The sequence below is a fragment of the Coniophora puteana genome (assembly GCF_000271625.1).
Source record: "Coniophora puteana RWD-64-598 SS2 unplaced genomic scaffold CONPUscaffold_11, whole genome shotgun sequence".
Classification (NCBI taxonomy): domain Eukaryota; kingdom Fungi; phylum Basidiomycota; class Agaricomycetes; order Boletales; family Coniophoraceae; genus Coniophora; species Coniophora puteana.
In genome coordinates this window covers 439,055-457,360 of record NW_006913063.1, presented here as the reverse complement: position 1 = coordinate 457,360, position 18,306 = coordinate 439,055, and the positions used below count along the sequence as shown (strand labels likewise).

Here is an 18,306-nt window from a genome sequence, read left to right as displayed (position 1 = left end):
AAGTAGAAGCTATTTTATCAGGTCACTCGAGAAACCTTCAATGCGAGCTGCTTCCCATCGTTGCCGAGGATCTTCCTTCCAGGGAGGCTGGAGCCACGCGTGATCGTGACCTTGTGGCTCCTGCCACCCTCGATATCGAACGAGAAGCTCCTAACCAGAACAGAGATCACAGTCTGTGCAACATAGCGCGGGATTAGCTTAGCTGGGAAAGAATGAAAAACCAGCATGCCTTGAACTCAGCAATCGCAAATCCCTTGCCTATGCATGTCCTGGGTCCGCTGGCGAACGTGAGAAGATGTCGGTGCCCCGTGAGGTCCTTCGCCGTGGTCTTCTCGACGCCTTCGAACCACCTCTCGGGGCGGAACTCGAGTGCATCGGCGCCCCAAAATGTGGGCGAGCGATTGATGGCGGCGATGGGACAGCCGACGAGTGTACCTTTCGCGACAGAGATTCGGTCAACGGTGCGCCCGTACGCATCCGTGATCGGGGCTGAGAGCGGGATAATATCATCGGTGCCGGCCTTGATCCCGTTTCGAGAGTGAGCACCAATAACGCTGTGTAGGGAAGGGACGTACAATGCGTGTAAGCTCGGGCACAGATGGATGCAGACGCAGGGTCTCATGCGTTACGGCGTCGAGATATGGCAGCTTGTCACCCACTAGGTCATCATAAGACGGATATTCGTCCCCGTACTGGTTAAGCTCAGCCCGTAACTTAGCTTGAGCGTCCGGGTTCTTCGCTAGCTCGATGAGCGCCCACGTGAGACTAGCTGTAAAGAAGAGACGGTCAGGCTACGTGCGTTGCATGGTGTAGGAAATGGGGTTTTATCGTACTGGATGTGGTGACATAGCCAGCGATGATGAGCACTTTGATCTTTGGGAAAATTAGCATAAGCACCAGGTCTCTTCGAGGCAGCGAGTGACTCGCCTCGTCGATCACCTCTTGTTTAGAAAGGTGTAAGCTCTTGTCAGACGATTCAGCCCGTACTGTTCGATATTTGGGTGAGCTAAGAAATGCATTTCAGGCAGCCGTAGTAGTACTCACGCAACCTCCCGACAATGGACTTTTCTGCGACGTCTCCGGCTCCCTCACCTTTCAGCTTTGACCAAATCTTGTCCGAGAGCTCATTCAAAGTATTGTTGAACTCATTCATGCGCTTCTTCGTCGGACTAGGCAGCTTCTCTAGCCACGGGAAAACGAGAAGAAGCAATGGAAGCATGTTCCTAACGGATGACGGGGCGGACGCGCCAGTGGAGTCGAACGCGTCCACTGCGGCGGCGCGGTCCCCGTCGAGAGTGCGGAAATCGTGTGAGAAACCAGCCAGGCCTATAATGTCGATACTGCATGCATATCAGATGGCGAAGTCAATGATGAATTTCAAATCGCCAATACGTACGTAATGTTGTTCATCCTGTACAAGAACATGGTCAGTATGCCAGACGTCAAGGTGAACCATTCTTAGGAAGCGCACCAATCTTGGACCGCAATCATTGCTCCACCTTTTTCGGTGAGGGAGTCCCATGTATTCTTGCACTCCATGAAGATGAGCCAGCTGGATCATCATCAAACTGGAGTTTTACAATACCTTGTAAGAGCATGTGTAGAATACCGGGTTGAGGGCACGAATAGCAGCGTTGGTAAAAGCGGGACTGAGCACCTTCCTCTGCCTGAAAACGCCGTATACGTTAGTCTTGTTTACTCGTCGCTCACCGCTACATATCGGATAGAAATAGCTCACCTTCGGTGCACGTCTCCCTCCGCCCACAAAATCCCCTCCCCAGCCAAATTCCGTATAAGGCTGCGCTGTTGTTCTGTCTTGGTATACACCGTATTGTCCATGGCGAATAAGTGTGCTACCGCTCGCGCGTCAAACAGGATAATCTTCTCCTTGCCGAAAATGAAGGGAATGCGATAGACGCCAGGACCGTACTCTGCCTCCCAGGCCGTATATTGCACAGCCGACTGTTCGGTGAGAGGGACCTTTTGCGCGACGCCCCATATGATCGATTCCGAGGGCGGTCCGCGGAGGCGAGTGATGTTACCTCGAGTGCGGACGGCAGAGATGACGCTGCCCAAGAGGAGAACCGAGCCTCCAGCGACGATGAGGCGAATGGTTGGGTCGTCGATGGAGGTAACAAGAGATCGAAGCCAGTCAAAGTTGGATTGTGCAACTTCCATGGTCGAACTCAAAGAGGAGACGGGCGTTGTTTCGCAACGCCACAGGCTGAGCGTTGCGGAGACCTATATACTCCCAAGTTCGTCTATTATTAGTTGACGCATCACCATCCAATGTCTTGAGTGAGGAGCGAGCAACTACGCCTCACCCGCAGCGGTAAGGGTCGAAAATAAGTAAAGAGCAGCGCTCCCAAGGAGCAAAAGGAGTCATCGAGATTGCCTGTTTGTTGGTGCGGAAATTCTCGTCGATGGCGAGTAACGTGATCTACGCGGGTTCTTCTCGTCAGTTAATCTCTGTCGAAAAGGAGGCCACGAGAACATAACCGACAAAGACCCCCGGCGCAGCAAGCGACGTATATAGTATGAAACTTGCCAATTACCACAGAAATTCCCTGCCCATGCTTTACTGATCTATCTCATAGTACACCATCTATGACGAATGGAGCGGGGTCATGTCCTGAGTGCTCACTGGTAGTTGCGGCCAAGGTGCGACGATAAGCAGACTTGACAATAAAGCGGGGAGAAAGGTAAAGGGAAGTTGGAGGGTCTATGGTAGGAGCTGGTGAGCCCGCGAGCCACAGACTCGAGGTACGTGCTAAGAGGGCTTCGAGAACCATGGCTATATGCATGATGGTCCCGCGAAAATGGGTGGGAACATTTTGGCTTATTTCACACGGATGTTCCACACCCACCAATTTCATCGTTCAACCTCACCAATGTCGCTATTTGCCTTGCTATTTGCATCCAAGAGTCTCAGGAAGGTTTGTCGAGCCTCTATTATATCTTAACATACCATCTTACTTGAGTATACTAAGTAATGACGTTGTCTATGTAACACGGAGGCGGCCTTTCGCAAATCGTCGCCGGGGAGGACAGCTCATTGACCCAATGCCTACCCGCCTACGAGTGGCGAATATGTCCATTTCTATACCACGCTTCGTCGGCCATGAGGTCTGTGGTTGTATAACGATCAAACTTCCTGTGTTTATTGTCTCTGAAAAAGCGCGGCCCATAGGTTACAACCGTTCCTACACTTCTTGGAGATCGCGATCTGATCTAGACATTGATCGATGTTTATGAATCTCAAGAAGGCGACGATCCTATAACGCGAGTCTTTATCAATTTATAGGCGCCAATGACCCAATTATGGATATGCCTCAGGTTATATCAATTGATATAAATTGCTGGGAAAGACGCATGTGTGTGGTAGATTGTCATATACAATGTAATTATCCAAATATACTGAATGTGCGGTATGTTGACTTTGGCCGTTAATACCACTTGTCGAAGATCCCCTTAACAATACCCGCTACGTACTCAAACTGCTTCTTGTCCTCCTCCGTCGGGGTTATCTCACTCTCGTTGGGCCATCCACCAGACGCGACGTTAGACCACTTAAACTTGTCGCTATCAAACGTGACGCTCATATCGGTACCATAGATATCCTTGCTCGTGAGATGCATCTGGTCAAGTCCAGGAATTTTACCGAGAATGGCCTTTAGCTCATCGATGAGCCCTTGCACTTCAGCCTCGTCCTGTGACGGTATCTTCTTGCGAGGACCATCGACAGGCTCAGGCGTGCCATCAGCGCGCTCGGAAGATTGGATGAAAATGGAGTGAGACGAGTTATCCTTCTCGATGGTGTACGTCGCGGATGGAATTGGGGTCACTATCCCTCCAGTGTTTCCTGATTATGGATGGTATGTAAGGTAGACATGACATGAAACCATAGCTCCAAACGCACCTTTCTGAAGTTTGACCAAGTATTCATGTTCGCCTGGAGAATACGATGCTGCATATTGTGTATGCACAGTTCCTGAGACTTTGTCAGTATTTGAGCGAGGGAAGATCAGGGAATGACCAGTATACGAGTGAAGGCGAACGACGTAAACGCGTACCTTCCCATTCAACCCAGTTGGTTAGACCCTTGAAAGATCCTACGGGCGTATCGGAGTGGGTTGCGACAAACTTGCCGAGAAATGTGCTGAGTTTTGGATTCTCAATAACTGTGGGTGTAGTCTCGAAGAAGACGATAGTCGCCTCCTTGAACGCTCCTTGACCTTCCTCATCGACGCCGATAACTGAAAGCTCGGCGCCGTTCGCCTTTGAAATGAACTGGTCTGCCGTTAAGCCTGCCTTCAGGTAGAAGACCCCGTTGAGGAATCCTTGGCCGGCCGGGCCGCCGTAACCGTGAACCCGAACTTCGGAGGAAGTGATGACATTGATGCTGGGTACATGAACGCGAAACGTGGCAACGTCAAAGTCTATCTCGAGGGTTACCTCGGCATTTGCAATGACCATGCGTTGTTTGTTGTCTTTAGGGATGTAAGGACCTGGACGGCCGTTGCTCGAGACTGCGGGAGCACCGCTTTTTGTGGTTTAGCTGGAATGGCTTTCGGTAAGAAAAGTAGCACTCACTTGGGCTTTGAATTACAATGAAAGGAGCGGTACAAGTGTCAGGTAGTTAGTCAGAATAAGCGGAGGAAAATATGCGCAGAGCCTACCTTCAGTCCGTTGACGGGAGTAGGTTCAGCTTGAATAATCGCTGGCATGATAAACTGAGTGGATGTGGAATGTGCTTGGTCGGGGGACGAAGGTGCTCAAACTGAAGACTCACCGTTTGACGTCTTTCCCTTTTATACGCTCGACGTGGCCGCGAGTCTCCAACGCTCGTCTCCTCTTACGGTAGTAATACCGGATATCAGACATTCCGAGAGAGTGTGTATTGAATGAAAACCGCTAGTTCGCCTCCCGTAAGTGCATCAATCCAGCATAAAGCACAGGTATGACTCGGGATGCACGAATGACCGGTGTCAAGAAACAAAGGTGGATGGGAGTACAGAACGTTCGTTGTAAATCCGTCTGTGATACGGATCATTTCGCCGTTCCCGTTTCAATGTCAAGCCTTCAGAGCCCACAGAGCTGTCGGTATATTGTTTTAAGCTCTAGATGCAAAAGGTGGAAGAGGCCCTCCTGATGGAGATCATTTTTGGGTACTCACATATAGAAGAATATAACGTTGGCGGAGCGAACGATGTTGTTGTACATGAGATACCAAGAATACACACTTGCGTGTAATCATTAACAACAGCGCTCTAACAATGACTGCGGGGCACGCGACCTGTTGTTGCGTGATCCTGTCGCTCAAATGTTGTGGAAGCACTGATCGTAGTTTGTTGAGCATTACATCTATTCCGGACACTCCCTAGTTCGGCACCGCCTGTGGAGTTACAATCATTGACCATGTCCGATAAACTCTTATGTAAAACTTATCACCGAAGCATTCAGTTACAGTTAAGATTTTTTCTGGTCTTCTTGTGGCAATGCAAACGGCGAGGGACTGCCGTAGGATCACCTGATTGGAGTCGGACAAGGGTTTGGACAGATATGGAAAACGTGGGGCGTCTAACACGTTCTGCAAACAGATCCAAACTTTACACGAAAGGCAGCCCTTCTCGTTGGCTTGTTGATCTCGGGAGGTTTTCATCAACATCATCCCCGACATTCGGTGCTCTATTTGCGCCGTCGACGTTGACATCATTTAATATCCACTAGAACGTGACATAAAAAGCGGTACCTGCCCCACTGCACAGATCAAATAACTCGTATCTTCAAAATTATGGTAGGCTTTTGTTGACCTTTGTTTGACGTTTTGATATGATGGGGTTTTCCTTTTTAACCTTCACTACGGGCAAACTGCCATTTTTGGGCGGATAAAAAAGAGAGAAAGGTGAAAACCTTTTTCGCTGAGTTTTCACCGCGAGAAATTTCAATGGAAAGATTATCATTGAACCCTAGAGAGCGCCTTTTCTGGGTGAGAAAAGGTTAAATGTCCAATTATGGATGCCTGATTTGGTAAGTATTGCCGACTCTGGCAATTGTTAACCTTTTCTCGCCCGGAAAAGGCGCTCTCTCGGGTGCAATGGTTATCTTTCCTTTGACTTTTCTCGCGGTGAAAACTCGGCGAAGGGGGTTTTCACCTCCACGCATTTTCTCTCTTTTTCCTCCAGCAAAAAACAGCAGTTTGCCCGTGGTGCTTGGCGTGCGATGCTCATCCCGAACAAATGCCGAACGCGTATGACACTATAGTATGTACTAATACTTTGTTGGTTATACATACATTTATCTATCGTACTTTTGTGTCCTCAGCTAAGCCCTCGGGCAAATTCTGATATACCGTAGCAATGTGAGAGCCCATTGTTAAGTTCGATAGAGAGTGCCGGAGCGTAGCTCGGCGTGTCTTGTCTGTACTATTTGTGCCGTTTGAACCTCGCATGAGACGTCGACGTCAGTGCGGATGGTGCACTGTTCGTGCTGTCTTATGATAGCACTGGTTTTGGAACCCGAATAACCATTTGGGTTAATACCTATGGTAAGATGCTCCTGAAGACCCTTCGGACCTCACTAGGTACGACCTCGAAGCTCATAGTCATGTCTCGCTTATGATGATGTTGCATATGTGATTAGTGAAGGATGTCTCATCGAACTATGCTGAGACTTGAAACCCATAAGAGGGGGTCGGGTATAGTCGTGGAGTCGTAGCGCGGTATCTCCAAAGCTGTCGAAGGTCCGATTGTGTGTAATCGAAGTAAGTTTACAGCAAATGGTGGCGCAAGAACACATTTAGGGATGTGTACGTACAACAATATCGAGAAGGAGCTGCGTCTACAGCGATAATTAAAGCTGTGATCCGATGACAAGGATTCCGGAGTAGACGAACCTGCGATTGGAGCATTCACCGCTTCGAACCGAACCTTCTGTTTAACGTAGCGACGATGGTCTTCGAACGTTCGACAGCTCCTTCCTGGTGACTAGTCATGAGACTAAACGCAGCATGCGCCCTGCACGAGTCTATGACACTCACATCGTCCCAGTTTTCCTTCACGCTCGGATGCGCCATCAACCGATCCGCGTATGCCCTGAACTTCTCCATCTCCGGAGCATCCATCGCCTCCTTTAGGAGTTTCGCCTCCTCCGGGTCAATTCTCCCGATGCCCTGCTCAAAACACACTCTGGTCCTCCCCCAGAATGGCGCGAGCGCACAATCCGCGATCGTCAACTCGTTTCCGACCGCATAGCCATCCCCGCTCTCGGGCAAGAGCGCCTGCAGATTCCTAGCGCCTTCGACCATATCCTTCCAGCCGTCTTTCTTCCCGAACATGAACCAGGCGACGTATTTGCTCGAGAACAGGTCAGCCTGCATCTGCGTAAAAAAACGGACTTTGGCACGCTGAATGGGATCGGCGGGCATGAGCCCCGATGACGGGTACAGATCCGCGATGAGCTCGAGGATGACGATAGACTCGGCGAGCTTCGTCGATTCTGGGGAGGGCTCGTCCGGGGGGACGGGCGGGCCGCCTATTGTGATGGCGGGGACCTCGGGTGCAATTGTTCAGTTCTTAGCGCCCGTGGAAGATGATGCAGGTGATGATGACATGGTTTCTGGGTGACGGAGGACATGCCTTTCCTGCGGGATTGATCTTAGCGGCGAACCACTCAGGCTGGTTAATGAGGTCGATGTCCTGGTACGTGTACTGGGCTTGAGCATGCGTGAGAGCGATTGCAACCTATGACATATAAAAGTGGTCAACGCAGAGCTCACATGACTAATCGTGACGCTCGCTCACCCTCAGGGCATGAGCGCTCGTCTAAAGTTGCACATCGTCTCAGCTTTGGGTAAGGAAGATGTGCAGAGAAACCGACCTTGTATCCGTAAAAAGTCAGCTGTAGATTAGACATGCTTGGTGCGCATTCGTGAGACCCTGTCAGCCATGGCGAGGATCAGACAACTTACATCTGAGCTCGAGGGACCACCTAATGTCTCTTGACGAAACCGCAAACACCGCCTCAGAAAGAGTCTTAAAGACACGGTGCGGTGTTTGCAAATATTTGCCGAAGGTGTATTACTGATGCAACGCCGAGGCCGAGCGCAGGCATGGGACGGATGACCAGTCTGGGAAAAAGCAATGACTGTTTCAGAGTTATGACGCACTACATAAATAGAGCTCGCAGATACCATATCTCAGGGACAACGTATGAATCGGGACACAGGCCTACCTTCAGGACGGTCTGCAAAACTATAGTCAGTGACTATGCTCATTGAACGGATTCGGCGCTCTACTTACTGTATACTCGTCGAAGCTGACATACGCGCCATGAAACGTGGTGTTTCACTGCCCAGACTAAATATTAATGTTTGCGCCTTCAGCCTTATGGTAGTGAGAAACAAAGGCGACGAGACCGTCGATGTGGACGAAACGGCACTCTTGCTGATGTCTAATGACACAGTTCCTAGACCAAGAGTAAGGGTTCAGGTGGATTCATATGGCGAGACACTTTTGGAGACACTGTACCGAGTACATCTTTAAGCTCGTCACCATGTCTCGCTTACGATGTCGGAGCACTTGCCTCCTAATTGATTGAGATGGACTTGTATGCGTGTGCTGGCTTCCAATATTTGGGGAAACTCAACGCGAATAGCCCGAGATCTGCAGCGTCCCCGAGGCTGCCGAAGAAGATCCAGTTGTACGAAGACGAAACACAATGCAGGAAAGAACAAATCGACAACGTGTTGGGAAGTGTATCCTCAGATGAAGTACGTACAGCATCAAGGTGAAGATGATTCTACTCCGATAATCACAGTTTTACAAGGATGACGTGTATTTCGAGAGCAGACGAACGCGAGATTGATATCTTCACTGCTTTGACGCGATCCTATGCTTGAAAAACGAAACGATCCACTGAGAGCGTTCCACGGCCCCTGCCTAGTCATAGCTCATGAGACCAAACGCTGCATCGCCCTACACGAGTCTATGACACTCACCTCGTCCCAGTTTTCTTGTACACTCGGATGCGCCATCAGCCTCTCCGTGTATGCCCTGAACCTCGCCATCTCTGGAGCATCCATCGCATCCTTCAGCAACTTCGCCTCCTCCGGGTCGAACATCCCGATTCCGCGCTCATAGCACACCTTCGTCCTCGCCCAGAACGGCGCCAACGCACAGTCCGCGATCGTCAGCTCATCACCCACTGCATACCCCTCCCCGCTCTCAGGCAGGAGCCCCTGCAGAGCTCTAGCTCCATCGAGCAGGTCTTTCCAGCCGTCTTTCTTTCCCTGAATGAACCAGGCGACGTATCTGCTCGAGAACAGCTCCGCCTGGGCCTGCACGAAGAACCGGACTTTGGCGCGCTGGACGGGGTCCGAAGGCATGAGCCCCGAGGAGGGGTACAGATCCGCGATGAGCTCGAGGAGGACAAGGGACTCCGCGAGCTTCGTCGAGTCTGGCGAGGGCTGGTCTGCGGGTACGGGCGGGCCGCCGATCGTGATGGCTGGGATCTGGGGTTTGATCGTTCAGCGCTTATCATTTCGCACCCAGCGGCAGGTGACAATGACATGCGGTTTGGGTGATGCGGGAGACGTACCTTCCCGGCCGGGTTGACCTTAGCGGTGAACCACTCGGGCTTGTTCGTTAGATTGATGTCGTGGTATGTGTACTGGGCTCGAGCGTGGGTGAGAGCGATCGCGACCTAGGGACCAAAAGAAGGAGCGCTGATCACGCAGTGCTCAAATACTCATTACGACGTCCACCTACCCTTAGGGCATTGGCGCTCGTCTGTTGCGGATGATCTTAGCATCAGGGAAAGAGCATGAGGGCGATCCGACCTTATATCCATAGAATGTCAACTGTTGATGTGACATGTTTAACCCGCGTTTGTGAGAAAGGTGAATGGGAAAGGCGGCAATATGTTCGTCAAGTTCACTGTTGTTCCCCTCTTAATTATAGGGAGGAGATGGCGAGGAAAGGCACCGTTCGGTGCTTGCCGAGGGTGTATTAGTGATGCAACGTCAGCCAGTTTACCTCAGTTTACCCAAAGCAGAGGCCTGCAGAGGCCGACTCGGACTGCAGACATGGGGCAGATGAGGGTAGATGATCATGGTCGGGGAATGAACTGATGTCTGACCGAGAGCTATATGAGTCTGATACACCCACAAAGTCACCGAGTGCCGTACCAAATATCACAACGAAAGATACTGTTGAGGGTTGTAGGAATGCAAACGCGGCCTTGTCAACGTACTTGAAGTCATGGCTGATGTCGGGCATCGGTACAGGCTATCTTAGGTATAAATGGATTCTCTGATACATCACACTTCAAATCAGCGCGATACACTGCTTCGAAACGTGATGTCTCAGAGAAGACGTGAGTGGAACAGGTGTCGATGCAATGGTGAGCGAACAAAGACATGAGGGAAACACAAACCGAGAACCGACAGAAAGATTCCCACGATCGTCCTCCGCGTCATCCGTGCGGCACAACCTACGCCGTTCGTCCGCGTCATGTCAGATCTTCACCACTTCAACTCGTCTTTCTATCCTCCCTAACCTCGACATCTTGGGCTCAGTGGCCGCTAAGACCAATCCCAATGCTCCCTCGCATTCTCATACGTACAGCCGCTGCTCGAAGCCTACCTCGTGGCAGCCCACTCCTAGGCATATCATCACGATTGCCTGCACCGTCGACGCCGACGCTACCTTCACGATCGCTGCCCTTACTTTCGACACTTCCTCCAACTCATACGGCATCATCGACACTGTACGTACGCCGGATATCGACATCATCACCTCGACGTCAACAGTACTATGTCCGGTTCGGCGACCCTACGCCCAAGCGCGGCGGCTCCGGCTGGAACTTTGGACGTAAGGATCCGAATGGCAAGCTGGACACGCGAACGAAAGTGGTGCTGTATGTCGCTGCCGGAGGTGTGGCTTACTACGTCGTTCAGTACGTTTTACTCGGTTCATGTTCAGGGTATATGCGTGCTAAACTGACTTGTACGTCAGTCTAGAGCAGGTCCCAGAAACAGGCCGCTGGCGGTTTATGGACATATCACCAAAGTACGAAGCTAAGGCACGTCTTGATCAAGTTCTCATACATTAGCCCCAAGTCTCACTCGTGTACCCCTCGCACATGTATAGCTCGCCAAAGAAGCCCGTGCACAGCTCCTCGCAGAGTTCCATAACAAGACACTCCCACCAAATCACCCCATCACGCGACACGTGCACCGTGTCGCGTCCGCCATCCTCGAAGCTAACGGCCTTGGCACGCTCGAGCATGACTCGGCTGCTGGCACCGGCACTTCTTCGTCACCCTTTGGCAGGATATTCGGGGGAGGCCAAAACGACGAAAGAGGGAACTACGGTGCTGGGGCGGAAGGAGGGTTCGGGCAGGGTGGAGAAGGCGTGTGGAGTTCTGGTCATACTGGCGATGATGGATTTGCCGGTGGAAAGGGGCCGGGAGGTGCGGGTAGGAATAAGAAGTGGAACTTAATTGTGGTGAACGATCGGAACGTCGTTAACGCTATGGTCACGTTCGGTGAGTGTTTGCTCGTTTCCCCCTTCTCGGCCCTGGTGTCGGGAGGTGGATGTACGCCCGATCGAATGGTATTGCTCATGCATCCTAACAGGTAACATTGTCGTCTTCACCGGTATCCTTCCGATATGCAAAGACGAGCAGGGCCTCGCCGCCGTACTCGGACACGGTACGCTTTCTCACCTCCCCGTCCTCTCCCCGCTTACTCACGTCATCCACAGAGATCGGCCACGAAGTAGCCCGGCACGGCCCCGAACGCTACTCCTCCTCCAAAGTCCTCATATTCTTCGCCTTCGCCCTCCAAACCCTCGGCGTGGACCTTGGCATCTCCAACCTCCTGACAACCCTCCTCCTCGAGTTGCCCAATTCACGCGCTCAGGAGACAGAGGCCGACACGATCGGCGTGCGGCTCGCCGCGAAGGCGTGCTACCCCGGCGAGGCGGCCGTCGCGATGCACGAGCGGCTGGGGAGGCACGAGAAGGCGAACCTTGGAGGCGCGGGAGGGTTCGAGTTTCTGAGGACGCATCCGACGAGCGAGACGAGGATGAGAGTACGTTGGCCTTCGTTTCTGGGTGGTTTATGGAGATGCTGATGACTGACTTGTAGCACCTCGAGTCGATGATTGCGGAAGCGAACGATATTCGCGCTGCGTCGCCGTTGTGCGCAAATACTAGTGAGGTTTTTGGGCGCTTCCGTGATGCGCTAGGGTTTGCGGGTTCGAGTTTGGCCCACGGAAGTGAACCTGAGATGGTGCGGAGATGGATGTGAACTCTAGAGGTCAGGAGATGACGCGGAGAGGCGTATTCAGGCCGGTCACTGTTTACCGTACTAACGTACACGCATATCGATATTTACAACCCTCATCATAATGTCAGCGTACTGTCATATTACGCAGGTGAGCTTCCCTCGTCCCGCGGCCTGCTGCCCAGTACGCTGCTCTCAGCCCCTTATTCGTGTACCATTCACGTTCGAGCTTGTAGTATCGTGCCGGTGCCCGCTTCGGTGTACCAGGATGGTGGGCACAGAAACTTAGCGCGTTATCCACTGGATTCAGAGTCATTGTTTGACGATCACAATTCACGGCACATAAGACGGCGGTAGTTGCGGATGCTCAGCGGAAGCATCGGATATTGTACATACACAAGAGACACGGACAAAACTTGTTTACACCCATTTTCGGCACTAATCATACAATCTCTCCACTCTTGGCCTGACTCTGCTCGAGGTTATCCTCGGTTGTGGTATTAATTGTTGGACACCCCTTTCAGCATTTCCTGAGACAGTTTGAGTGACAAGGACATTGATTACAGGTGATGAATTAATGCTCACCGCCGCTGCCTTTGCAGTCCTTACAATGACTTCAATTCTTGCTTCTTCCTCTGCTTCTTTCTTGTATTCCTCCATAATGGTGTGCTTGATATACTCTCGAACATTGGGAGTGTTTTGGTACTGGCCAATAGACCAGCTCCACACACCATAACCATGTGCCTTGTGATAGGCAAAGGAGTACACAGCTATCATGGCAGCTGCTGTTATAAAACAAAGTCAACAACTAATCAAAGGTGCTTTGAGGAAAATACCAGTTATAAGCTGAACTTGGGTCAACTCCTCTTCCTGAAGCATAATCAAGGTGTGCTCATTCAAACCCATACACTGGTGGTACTTACCTTGTATGGTTCATACTACAACACCAGAATAACCACCACCCCCAACCATGTGAATGTATACTTGAAACAGGCTCAGAGGGAACATACCATCTGAATGAAACAAGATGAACTAGTGCATGAGTTATAACTGGTTTGCATCCTACCTTAGCAAGCTAAAGTGCAGCTAGGTGTTAATCACAAACCACTGTCTCAAAATGTACAGTCACCTGGATCCATCATGAGATGAGAATCATACTCTGAACAGCTGATGTAATCAACACTTACCTTCTGTAAAGCTCAAGATTAATTATGACCAGTGAGAATAAAACTCAGTAAAAAGCCAAACCTTCTTAAATTATCCAAATGTTGTTAGTAAAGCCTCTAACTTGGAAAATTTGAAAACTCACAGCCTAATATATATCAATTTAGATAGTAAACCCTGCAGCTAGGTTTACAGTCAGAACTTACCCCCTTGAAGATGAAAGGAGGAATGAGCATGAGCCACTCCAGAATGACCACCAGAACTTACATCCTTGAAGATGAAAAGAGGAGTGAGCATGAGCTACATCCAGAATGATCACCAGAACTTACCTCCTTGAAGATGAAAGGAGGAGTGAGCATGAGCCACATCCAGAATGATCACCAGAACTTACAAACTTGAAGATGAAAGGAGGAGTGAGCATGAGCCACATCCAGAATGATCACCAGCACTTACATCCTTGAAGATGAAAGGAGGAGTGAGCATGAGCCACATCCAGAATGATCACCAGAACTCACTCTCTTGAAGATGAAAGGAGGAGTGAGCATGAGCCACATTCAGAATGATCACCAGAACTCACTATCTTGAAGATGAAAGGAGGAGTGAGCATGAGCCACATCCAGAATGACCACCAGAACTCACTCTCTTGAAGATGAAAGGAGGAGTGAGCATGAGCCACATTCAGAATGATTACCAGAACTTACCTCCTTGAAGATGCAAAGAGAGATGAGCATGAGTAACATTCAAAATGATTACCAGAACTTACCTCCTTGAAGATGCAAAGAGAGATGAGCATGAGTTAGTCAGAATGACTGTCAAAGCTTACCTTAGCTGCCTTCTGTACTTGAAGCATCCACTGTTGTGATAGTCCACAATAGTCTGGTTTTTCCTGACATTGACTCACATCTTCTGGCTAATTTCTTTCAGCCCCCTATCAAGAATCACGCAAGTGTACCATTACCTTGTTCATCTGAACTAAATCAGTATTGCATTTTAACCACTAATAATCAAAGCTTACATTCACAGAATCACTAGACTGATAGACAAGAAGCCAATAGTTAGTTAAACTATGTCCAGTAGAGCAATAGAGAATCAATATTACCTCCCAGTAGTGGGGAAACCATTGCCAGATTTGTAATACCTGTACTGTACTACTATTCTCGAAGCGTTTTTTTGATGACCTGTGATATCAAGCACTAAATCCGGATTTTCGGACAATCTACCAAGGCACTCACCTTATAGCCTCATGCATGCAGAGATCAAAATTATTTTTCTGAACAGAGACAAACACCTGCTGCAACGCAATGTTGTCAATTGCATTAGCTGTCTCCTCAGATAGTGTAAGGCATTTTATCTCAGGGTCTTGCATTTCTGCACATTTTGAGCCATGAGTGTTAAATCCCTACTGTAAGAGAGAATGTGATCACCCACTTTTAAGTCGGACAACAGTTTTTGGTGGATGTGCTGTACCCATAACCCGTTGGTAATATTGCTCTTCATATATGGCCTCTGCCTTTGCCTCTGCGGTAGCTGTATTCTTGCTGTTAATGTCAGTATGCCCTAGTTCATTGGCCACCCTGTCAAGTAGTGCATCATATTTGGTAAACACCACCACGACCGGGACTGCCGTAGCTGTTAGCTTGGTTTAAATACAGGGAACACCGTACCTTTGGCAGTGTCCTCGTTAAAAAACGAAAGCTCCGCAGAAACAAAGGGGCGTCTGTTGTCCATCGGAACACAGAACCTAGTGATACGAGAAGGTTAGCATGGTAGGATGAGTTGAATGTTGCCGCCTGTTACCAAATAGCATGAAGCTGCTCAGCAAGAGACACTTTGGATGCCCGTTCGCGTAAGAAGTTACGAATGGTTTTGATCTCGTCATCGGCTCCGCTTTCGATACCTCTGGAGTCGTGAAACACGAAGCGGCTGCCAGGATACATGACCTGGTGAGAAATGTCGTGCCGACCCCGCTACCGTAGCAAGCGTGAATTATGTTGAGGGAGCGAGCTAAAGAAAGGTTGCTGGACGCACCTGCTGAGACGGTCGAAGAATATCATTGGTTTTCATCTTGTTCGACAGATAGCTCATGCTTCCCTAGTACAAGATGAGACAAAGATGAGAGTTTGCGGGAGTATACGTTCACGTACTCGAAGACTCTTTGACATGCCGCTTATCTGTTGGCGATGAGCCGCCGCAATACGTTATGAGTAAACTTGTGCCAGACTTACCTTCCGACCCTTTTCGTCAAAGACTACCGGCTGCGTATCCTCGTCGACATTGCAGACCTTCTGCAAGATGGTTGTCTTGCCGGCGTTTGCTCTTCCGATAACTAGGACTCGGAACACGGGGCACCTTGCACGTACGTCGTCGATGTCAACATCTTCAGCGGGTCCTGACATAGTGAATTCGTAGGCTCTGACGTTCAGGAGAGTGACAAGAATGCTCTACTAAGGGCAGCAACGCGCGGGGATGAATCGAGGTGGGAGATAAAGAGAGAGGTTGGGTTAGCGCGTCTACTCAGCCCTATACACTCTCACAGTGATACACCTCGGACCTTGGAACGCCGACAATGACCTTCGGCACGTATCATTTAGACGTGACGCCCGTAGCCTAAATACAGAACGTAGGACACTTCGGTATGCATTCATGCAGCCTAACGATATGCTGTGCGCAACGAAGGGTAGTGCCAAGGCCCGCACCACCTCGGGTCTCACAAAGACAGAATGGCGTCTTTATTTTGACGAAAATCTGTATCTTTCCGTCCTGAACGTCTGGCGCGGAATATCAGCGACAGCGTTCGTCAATATCAAGCTTCTATCCGGCCCCTCTACCCGGCCTCTGTGTTTCACTCCACCAGCTGACCAAAGTTAGAATCAGGACCAATCAATTAACGAATGGTATCGCTTGCTGACCCCCGACATCCAAAATAGGATTGGTAGTCCACGCGTAGAAGCAAGGTGTTTTACATCGTGGAGCTGAATGAATACAGTGTACCTATCTGTCGAGCACCAGCCTCCAGAAGGGGCGCTCGAGTCGGATGACCGGATACCGAAACGCTCACGGATGATCATTTCACTGCGCAGGCAAGACCAAGCCTTGGTCGAGAAAATCATGCACGTCGATTTAGAGCCGTCGAGCCACACACAGTCTACCGAAAGGGCTTGTCGCTCACGTTGCACGGACACCATGGCTCCCAGGGGAAACGAAGAATGCGACAGATGAAATGCATTGCAGCACAGCGTTGACTGTAAAAATAGTATTGGATCGTGCAAAGGTCATGCTGCGCAGAATGATGATCTGATGCTGCATCCTCGTGCACAAGACACGAAATGAGGGACAAGGTCAAGCGCCCATAAGCACCACTCGCCTCGCAAGGAAAGTTCGGCGTCGTCTTCTAATTTAGAGCAGTAAGACGCTGGGCGGACAATCTTTCCAACACGCACGGCATTAAGTGGCTTCTGTTTCGAGCCACACCTAAAACAAGCCGGAGGTTATCAGCAAGAGACGTAGAGAAGTGGTGTTGAGTCCTGGCGAGTCGTACTTACTTCAAAGGATTAGTTCGAGACTCAGATATACTGGTCCTGCTGTCGAATGTGTGTGAGTTTGGAGAGAATCACTATGGTTTGCTCTGGTATGGCTCCGTGATCAGACAACCAAGGAAAGAGTAGCGAGCGTTATCTTTGTCCCTGCCTAGAAGATAGACGATACGTTGCGAACGTGTTGGAATGAGTATCTACCCAAGCCCGCTTTCCATTGGAGCCTGAAATCGCACGGTGAGGCGCTGTTGGACGTGGTAAGCTTGATCAGGGACAAGCCAGTTTGAAGCGGAAACGGGACACACTTATTATGAGGTAAACGCATAATATGTTTCCATGCTGGCCAGGAATGCGAATAGCGATGGCGGATAGCGCGAGGCATCCCACATGAGTGCTTTATGGGATAAGAAGAGTTCTGATACCTTCCACGACTTCGATTGTTAGGGCACAGCATTGATTATAGTAGTGGAATTACCCTCACACCACGTTCCTCGCCTTGTTCTTCGCACCGGGGCTTCAGTCCCCTTGCGTCGCCATCCATGCCCAACGCGTGACCCTACATATATGCAGCTCAGTTACGAGTGTGATTCCATGAAGGGAGAGCACGCACCAAAATGTTTTCCTTGCCATTCGCGTAGACCAGCATGTGGATGTACAGGCCACCGATGACCTTCTCCCCGACTCCAGGACGTAACTACAGTGCTTCCGAGGCTACCCCTCAAATCAGCTGGAGGATTTAATATCGTCAGTGATACTTGTATGCCAAAGATAGAGCTCAAACTTTAACGCACCGCGTGAATGCTTCGGCCAGCTGGACCCGAGGGCCTTCCGGGCGCTAAAATTTATCGGCTCGATACTAGGCCCCTGTTGTCATGTACTCAAGTTCCTCCACCCTCAATGCATGCACATAGTGAGGTTCTTGGCACAAAGAGACGAACTGCTGTACGAGGGAGTGATGGGGTGGGTATCCGATAGACTGAGTTTGACTCATCGGTAAGCGCGCGGCAGACGGCGTATCACTCATTAAGGATCGCGAAGAAGGTTAAGTTCTGTCAAGGCCATCGAGCGTCAACGTATCCACTACCCGGGAGAGATAAGCCCCAAAACAGTGAGCATGAGGGTGGTAGAACAGGTCACGCACGCGCTGGCTTCGCCCTGATGACCTCTCCGATCATGTCCAAAAATCACATATCGTACATCCCTCTCCTCCAATGTGGACCAGCTCCCTACACGGTATTGCCACCATATGCGAAGTATGCAGCGACCACGCGTCGTTCTCTCGCCCGGCTACTCGCGAACGACTCGAAGGGGCACGCGTTCT

General features: G+C 50.3%; 7 protein-coding genes across 7 annotated transcripts; 1 reads left to right on the top strand and 6 right to left on the bottom strand.

The window, feature by feature from the left end:
• Positions 1 to 193: 193 nt before the first annotated feature.
• Positions 194 to 2,178, bottom strand: CONPUDRAFT_156827 (cytochrome P450; the record flags this gene model as incomplete). Its single annotated transcript, XM_007773823.1, has 8 exons — positions 194 to 520; positions 576 to 769; positions 834 to 986; positions 1,045 to 1,340; positions 1,397 to 1,411; positions 1,472 to 1,527; positions 1,586 to 1,667; positions 1,739 to 2,178. The coding sequence occupies 8 exons, from the start codon at positions 2,176 to 2,178 to the stop codon at positions 194 to 196; spliced, it is 1,563 nt and encodes a 520-aa protein (XP_007772013.1).
• Positions 2,179 to 3,388: 1,210 nt separating this feature from the next.
• Positions 3,389 to 4,476, bottom strand: CONPUDRAFT_167745 (uncharacterized protein; the record flags this gene model as incomplete). Its single annotated transcript, XM_007773822.1, has 3 exons — positions 3,389 to 3,862; positions 3,920 to 3,991; positions 4,074 to 4,476. The coding sequence occupies 3 exons, from the start codon at positions 4,474 to 4,476 to the stop codon at positions 3,447 to 3,449; spliced, it is 891 nt and encodes a 296-aa protein (XP_007772012.1). The 3' UTR covers positions 3,389 to 3,446.
• Positions 4,477 to 6,692: 2,216 nt separating this feature from the next.
• CONPUDRAFT_167744 (glutathione S-transferase C-terminal-like protein) lies at positions 6,693 to 8,057 on the bottom strand. Its single transcript, XM_007773821.1, has 7 exons — positions 7,970 to 8,057; positions 7,879 to 7,915; positions 7,803 to 7,823; positions 7,611 to 7,742; positions 7,040 to 7,552; positions 6,896 to 6,979; positions 6,693 to 6,840 (listed from the first exon to the last, which is right to left on the bottom strand). The coding sequence occupies exons 2-6, from the start codon at positions 7,912 to 7,914 to the stop codon at positions 6,911 to 6,913; spliced, it is 771 nt and encodes a 256-aa protein (XP_007772011.1). The 5' UTR covers position 7,915; positions 7,970 to 8,057; the 3' UTR covers positions 6,693 to 6,840; positions 6,896 to 6,910.
• Positions 8,058 to 8,748: 691 nt separating this feature from the next.
• Positions 8,749 to 9,898, bottom strand: CONPUDRAFT_108877 (glutathione S-transferase C-terminal-like protein). The gene is made up of 5 exons (XM_007773820.1): positions 9,839 to 9,898; positions 9,768 to 9,788; positions 9,598 to 9,702; positions 8,999 to 9,511; positions 8,749 to 8,939 (listed from the first exon to the last, which is right to left on the bottom strand). Exons 1-5 carry the CDS (start codon positions 9,872 to 9,874, stop codon positions 8,871 to 8,873), a joined length of 744 nt encoding a protein of 247 aa, XP_007772010.1. The 5' UTR covers positions 9,875 to 9,898; the 3' UTR covers positions 8,749 to 8,870.
• Positions 9,899 to 10,565: 667 nt separating this feature from the next.
• On the top strand, positions 10,566 to 12,487 carry CONPUDRAFT_84057 (uncharacterized protein). Its single transcript, XM_007773819.1, has 6 exons — positions 10,566 to 10,956; positions 11,016 to 11,082; positions 11,151 to 11,547; positions 11,639 to 11,713; positions 11,766 to 12,094; positions 12,151 to 12,487. Exons 1-6 carry the CDS (start codon positions 10,598 to 10,600, stop codon positions 12,310 to 12,312), a joined length of 1,389 nt encoding a protein of 462 aa, XP_007772009.1. The 5' UTR covers positions 10,566 to 10,597; the 3' UTR covers positions 12,313 to 12,487.
• A 2,758-nt stretch (positions 12,488 to 15,245) lies between these two features.
• On the bottom strand, positions 15,246 to 15,848 carry CONPUDRAFT_61661 (uncharacterized protein; the record flags this gene model as incomplete). The annotated part of the gene is made up of 2 exons (XM_007773583.1): positions 15,246 to 15,419; positions 15,663 to 15,848. 2 exons carry the CDS (start codon positions 15,846 to 15,848, stop codon positions 15,246 to 15,248), a joined length of 360 nt encoding a protein of 119 aa, XP_007771773.1.
• Positions 15,849 to 16,263: 415 nt separating this feature from the next.
• CONPUDRAFT_145898 (uncharacterized protein) lies at positions 16,264 to 17,695 on the bottom strand (the record flags this gene model as incomplete). Its single annotated transcript, XM_007773818.1, has 8 exons — positions 17,596 to 17,695; positions 17,467 to 17,541; positions 17,291 to 17,416; positions 17,187 to 17,230; positions 16,995 to 17,030; positions 16,893 to 16,923; positions 16,444 to 16,694; positions 16,264 to 16,306 (listed from the first exon to the last, which is right to left on the bottom strand). The coding sequence occupies exons 4-8, from the start codon at positions 17,201 to 17,203 to the stop codon at positions 16,264 to 16,266; spliced, it is 378 nt and encodes a 125-aa protein (XP_007772008.1). The 5' UTR covers positions 17,204 to 17,230; positions 17,291 to 17,416; positions 17,467 to 17,541; positions 17,596 to 17,695.
• Between the last annotated feature and the right edge of the window lie 611 nt (positions 17,696 to 18,306).

Bases quoted from the DNA above. Each gene is read 5' to 3' on its own strand.
- CONPUDRAFT_167744 (XM_007773821.1), bottom strand. From the start codon at position 7,914: ATGTCTAATCTACAGCTGACTTTTTACGGATACAAG. The intron at 7,824-7,878 runs GTCGGTTTCTCT...GTGCAACTTTAG, and splicing joins TGACTTTTTACGGATACAAG to ACGAGCGCTCATGCCCTGAG. The intron at 7,553-7,610 runs GTCATCATCACC...ATTGCACCCGAG, and splicing joins CTCCGTCACCCAGAAACCAT to GTCCCCGCCATCACAATAGG.
- CONPUDRAFT_108877 (XM_007773820.1), bottom strand. From the start codon at position 9,874: ATGTCACATCAACAGTTGACATTCTATGGATATAAG. The intron at 9,789-9,838 runs GTCGGATCGCCC...CATCCGCAACAG, and splicing joins TGACATTCTATGGATATAAG to ACGAGCGCCAATGCCCTAAG. The intron at 9,703-9,767 runs GTAGGTGGACGT...TTTGGTCCCTAG, and splicing joins CGAGCGCCAATGCCCTAAGG to GTCGCGATCGCTCTCACCCA.
- CONPUDRAFT_84057 (XM_007773819.1), top strand. From the start codon at position 10,598: ATGCTCCCTCGCATTCTCATACGTACAGCCGCTGCTCGAAGCCTACCT. The intron at 10,957-11,015 runs GTACGTTTTACT...CTTGTACGTCAG, and splicing joins GTGGCTTACTACGTCGTTCA to TCTAGAGCAGGTCCCAGAAA. The intron at 12,095-12,150 runs GTACGTTGGCCT...ACTGACTTGTAG, and splicing joins CGAGCGAGACGAGGATGAGA to CACCTCGAGTCGATGATTGC.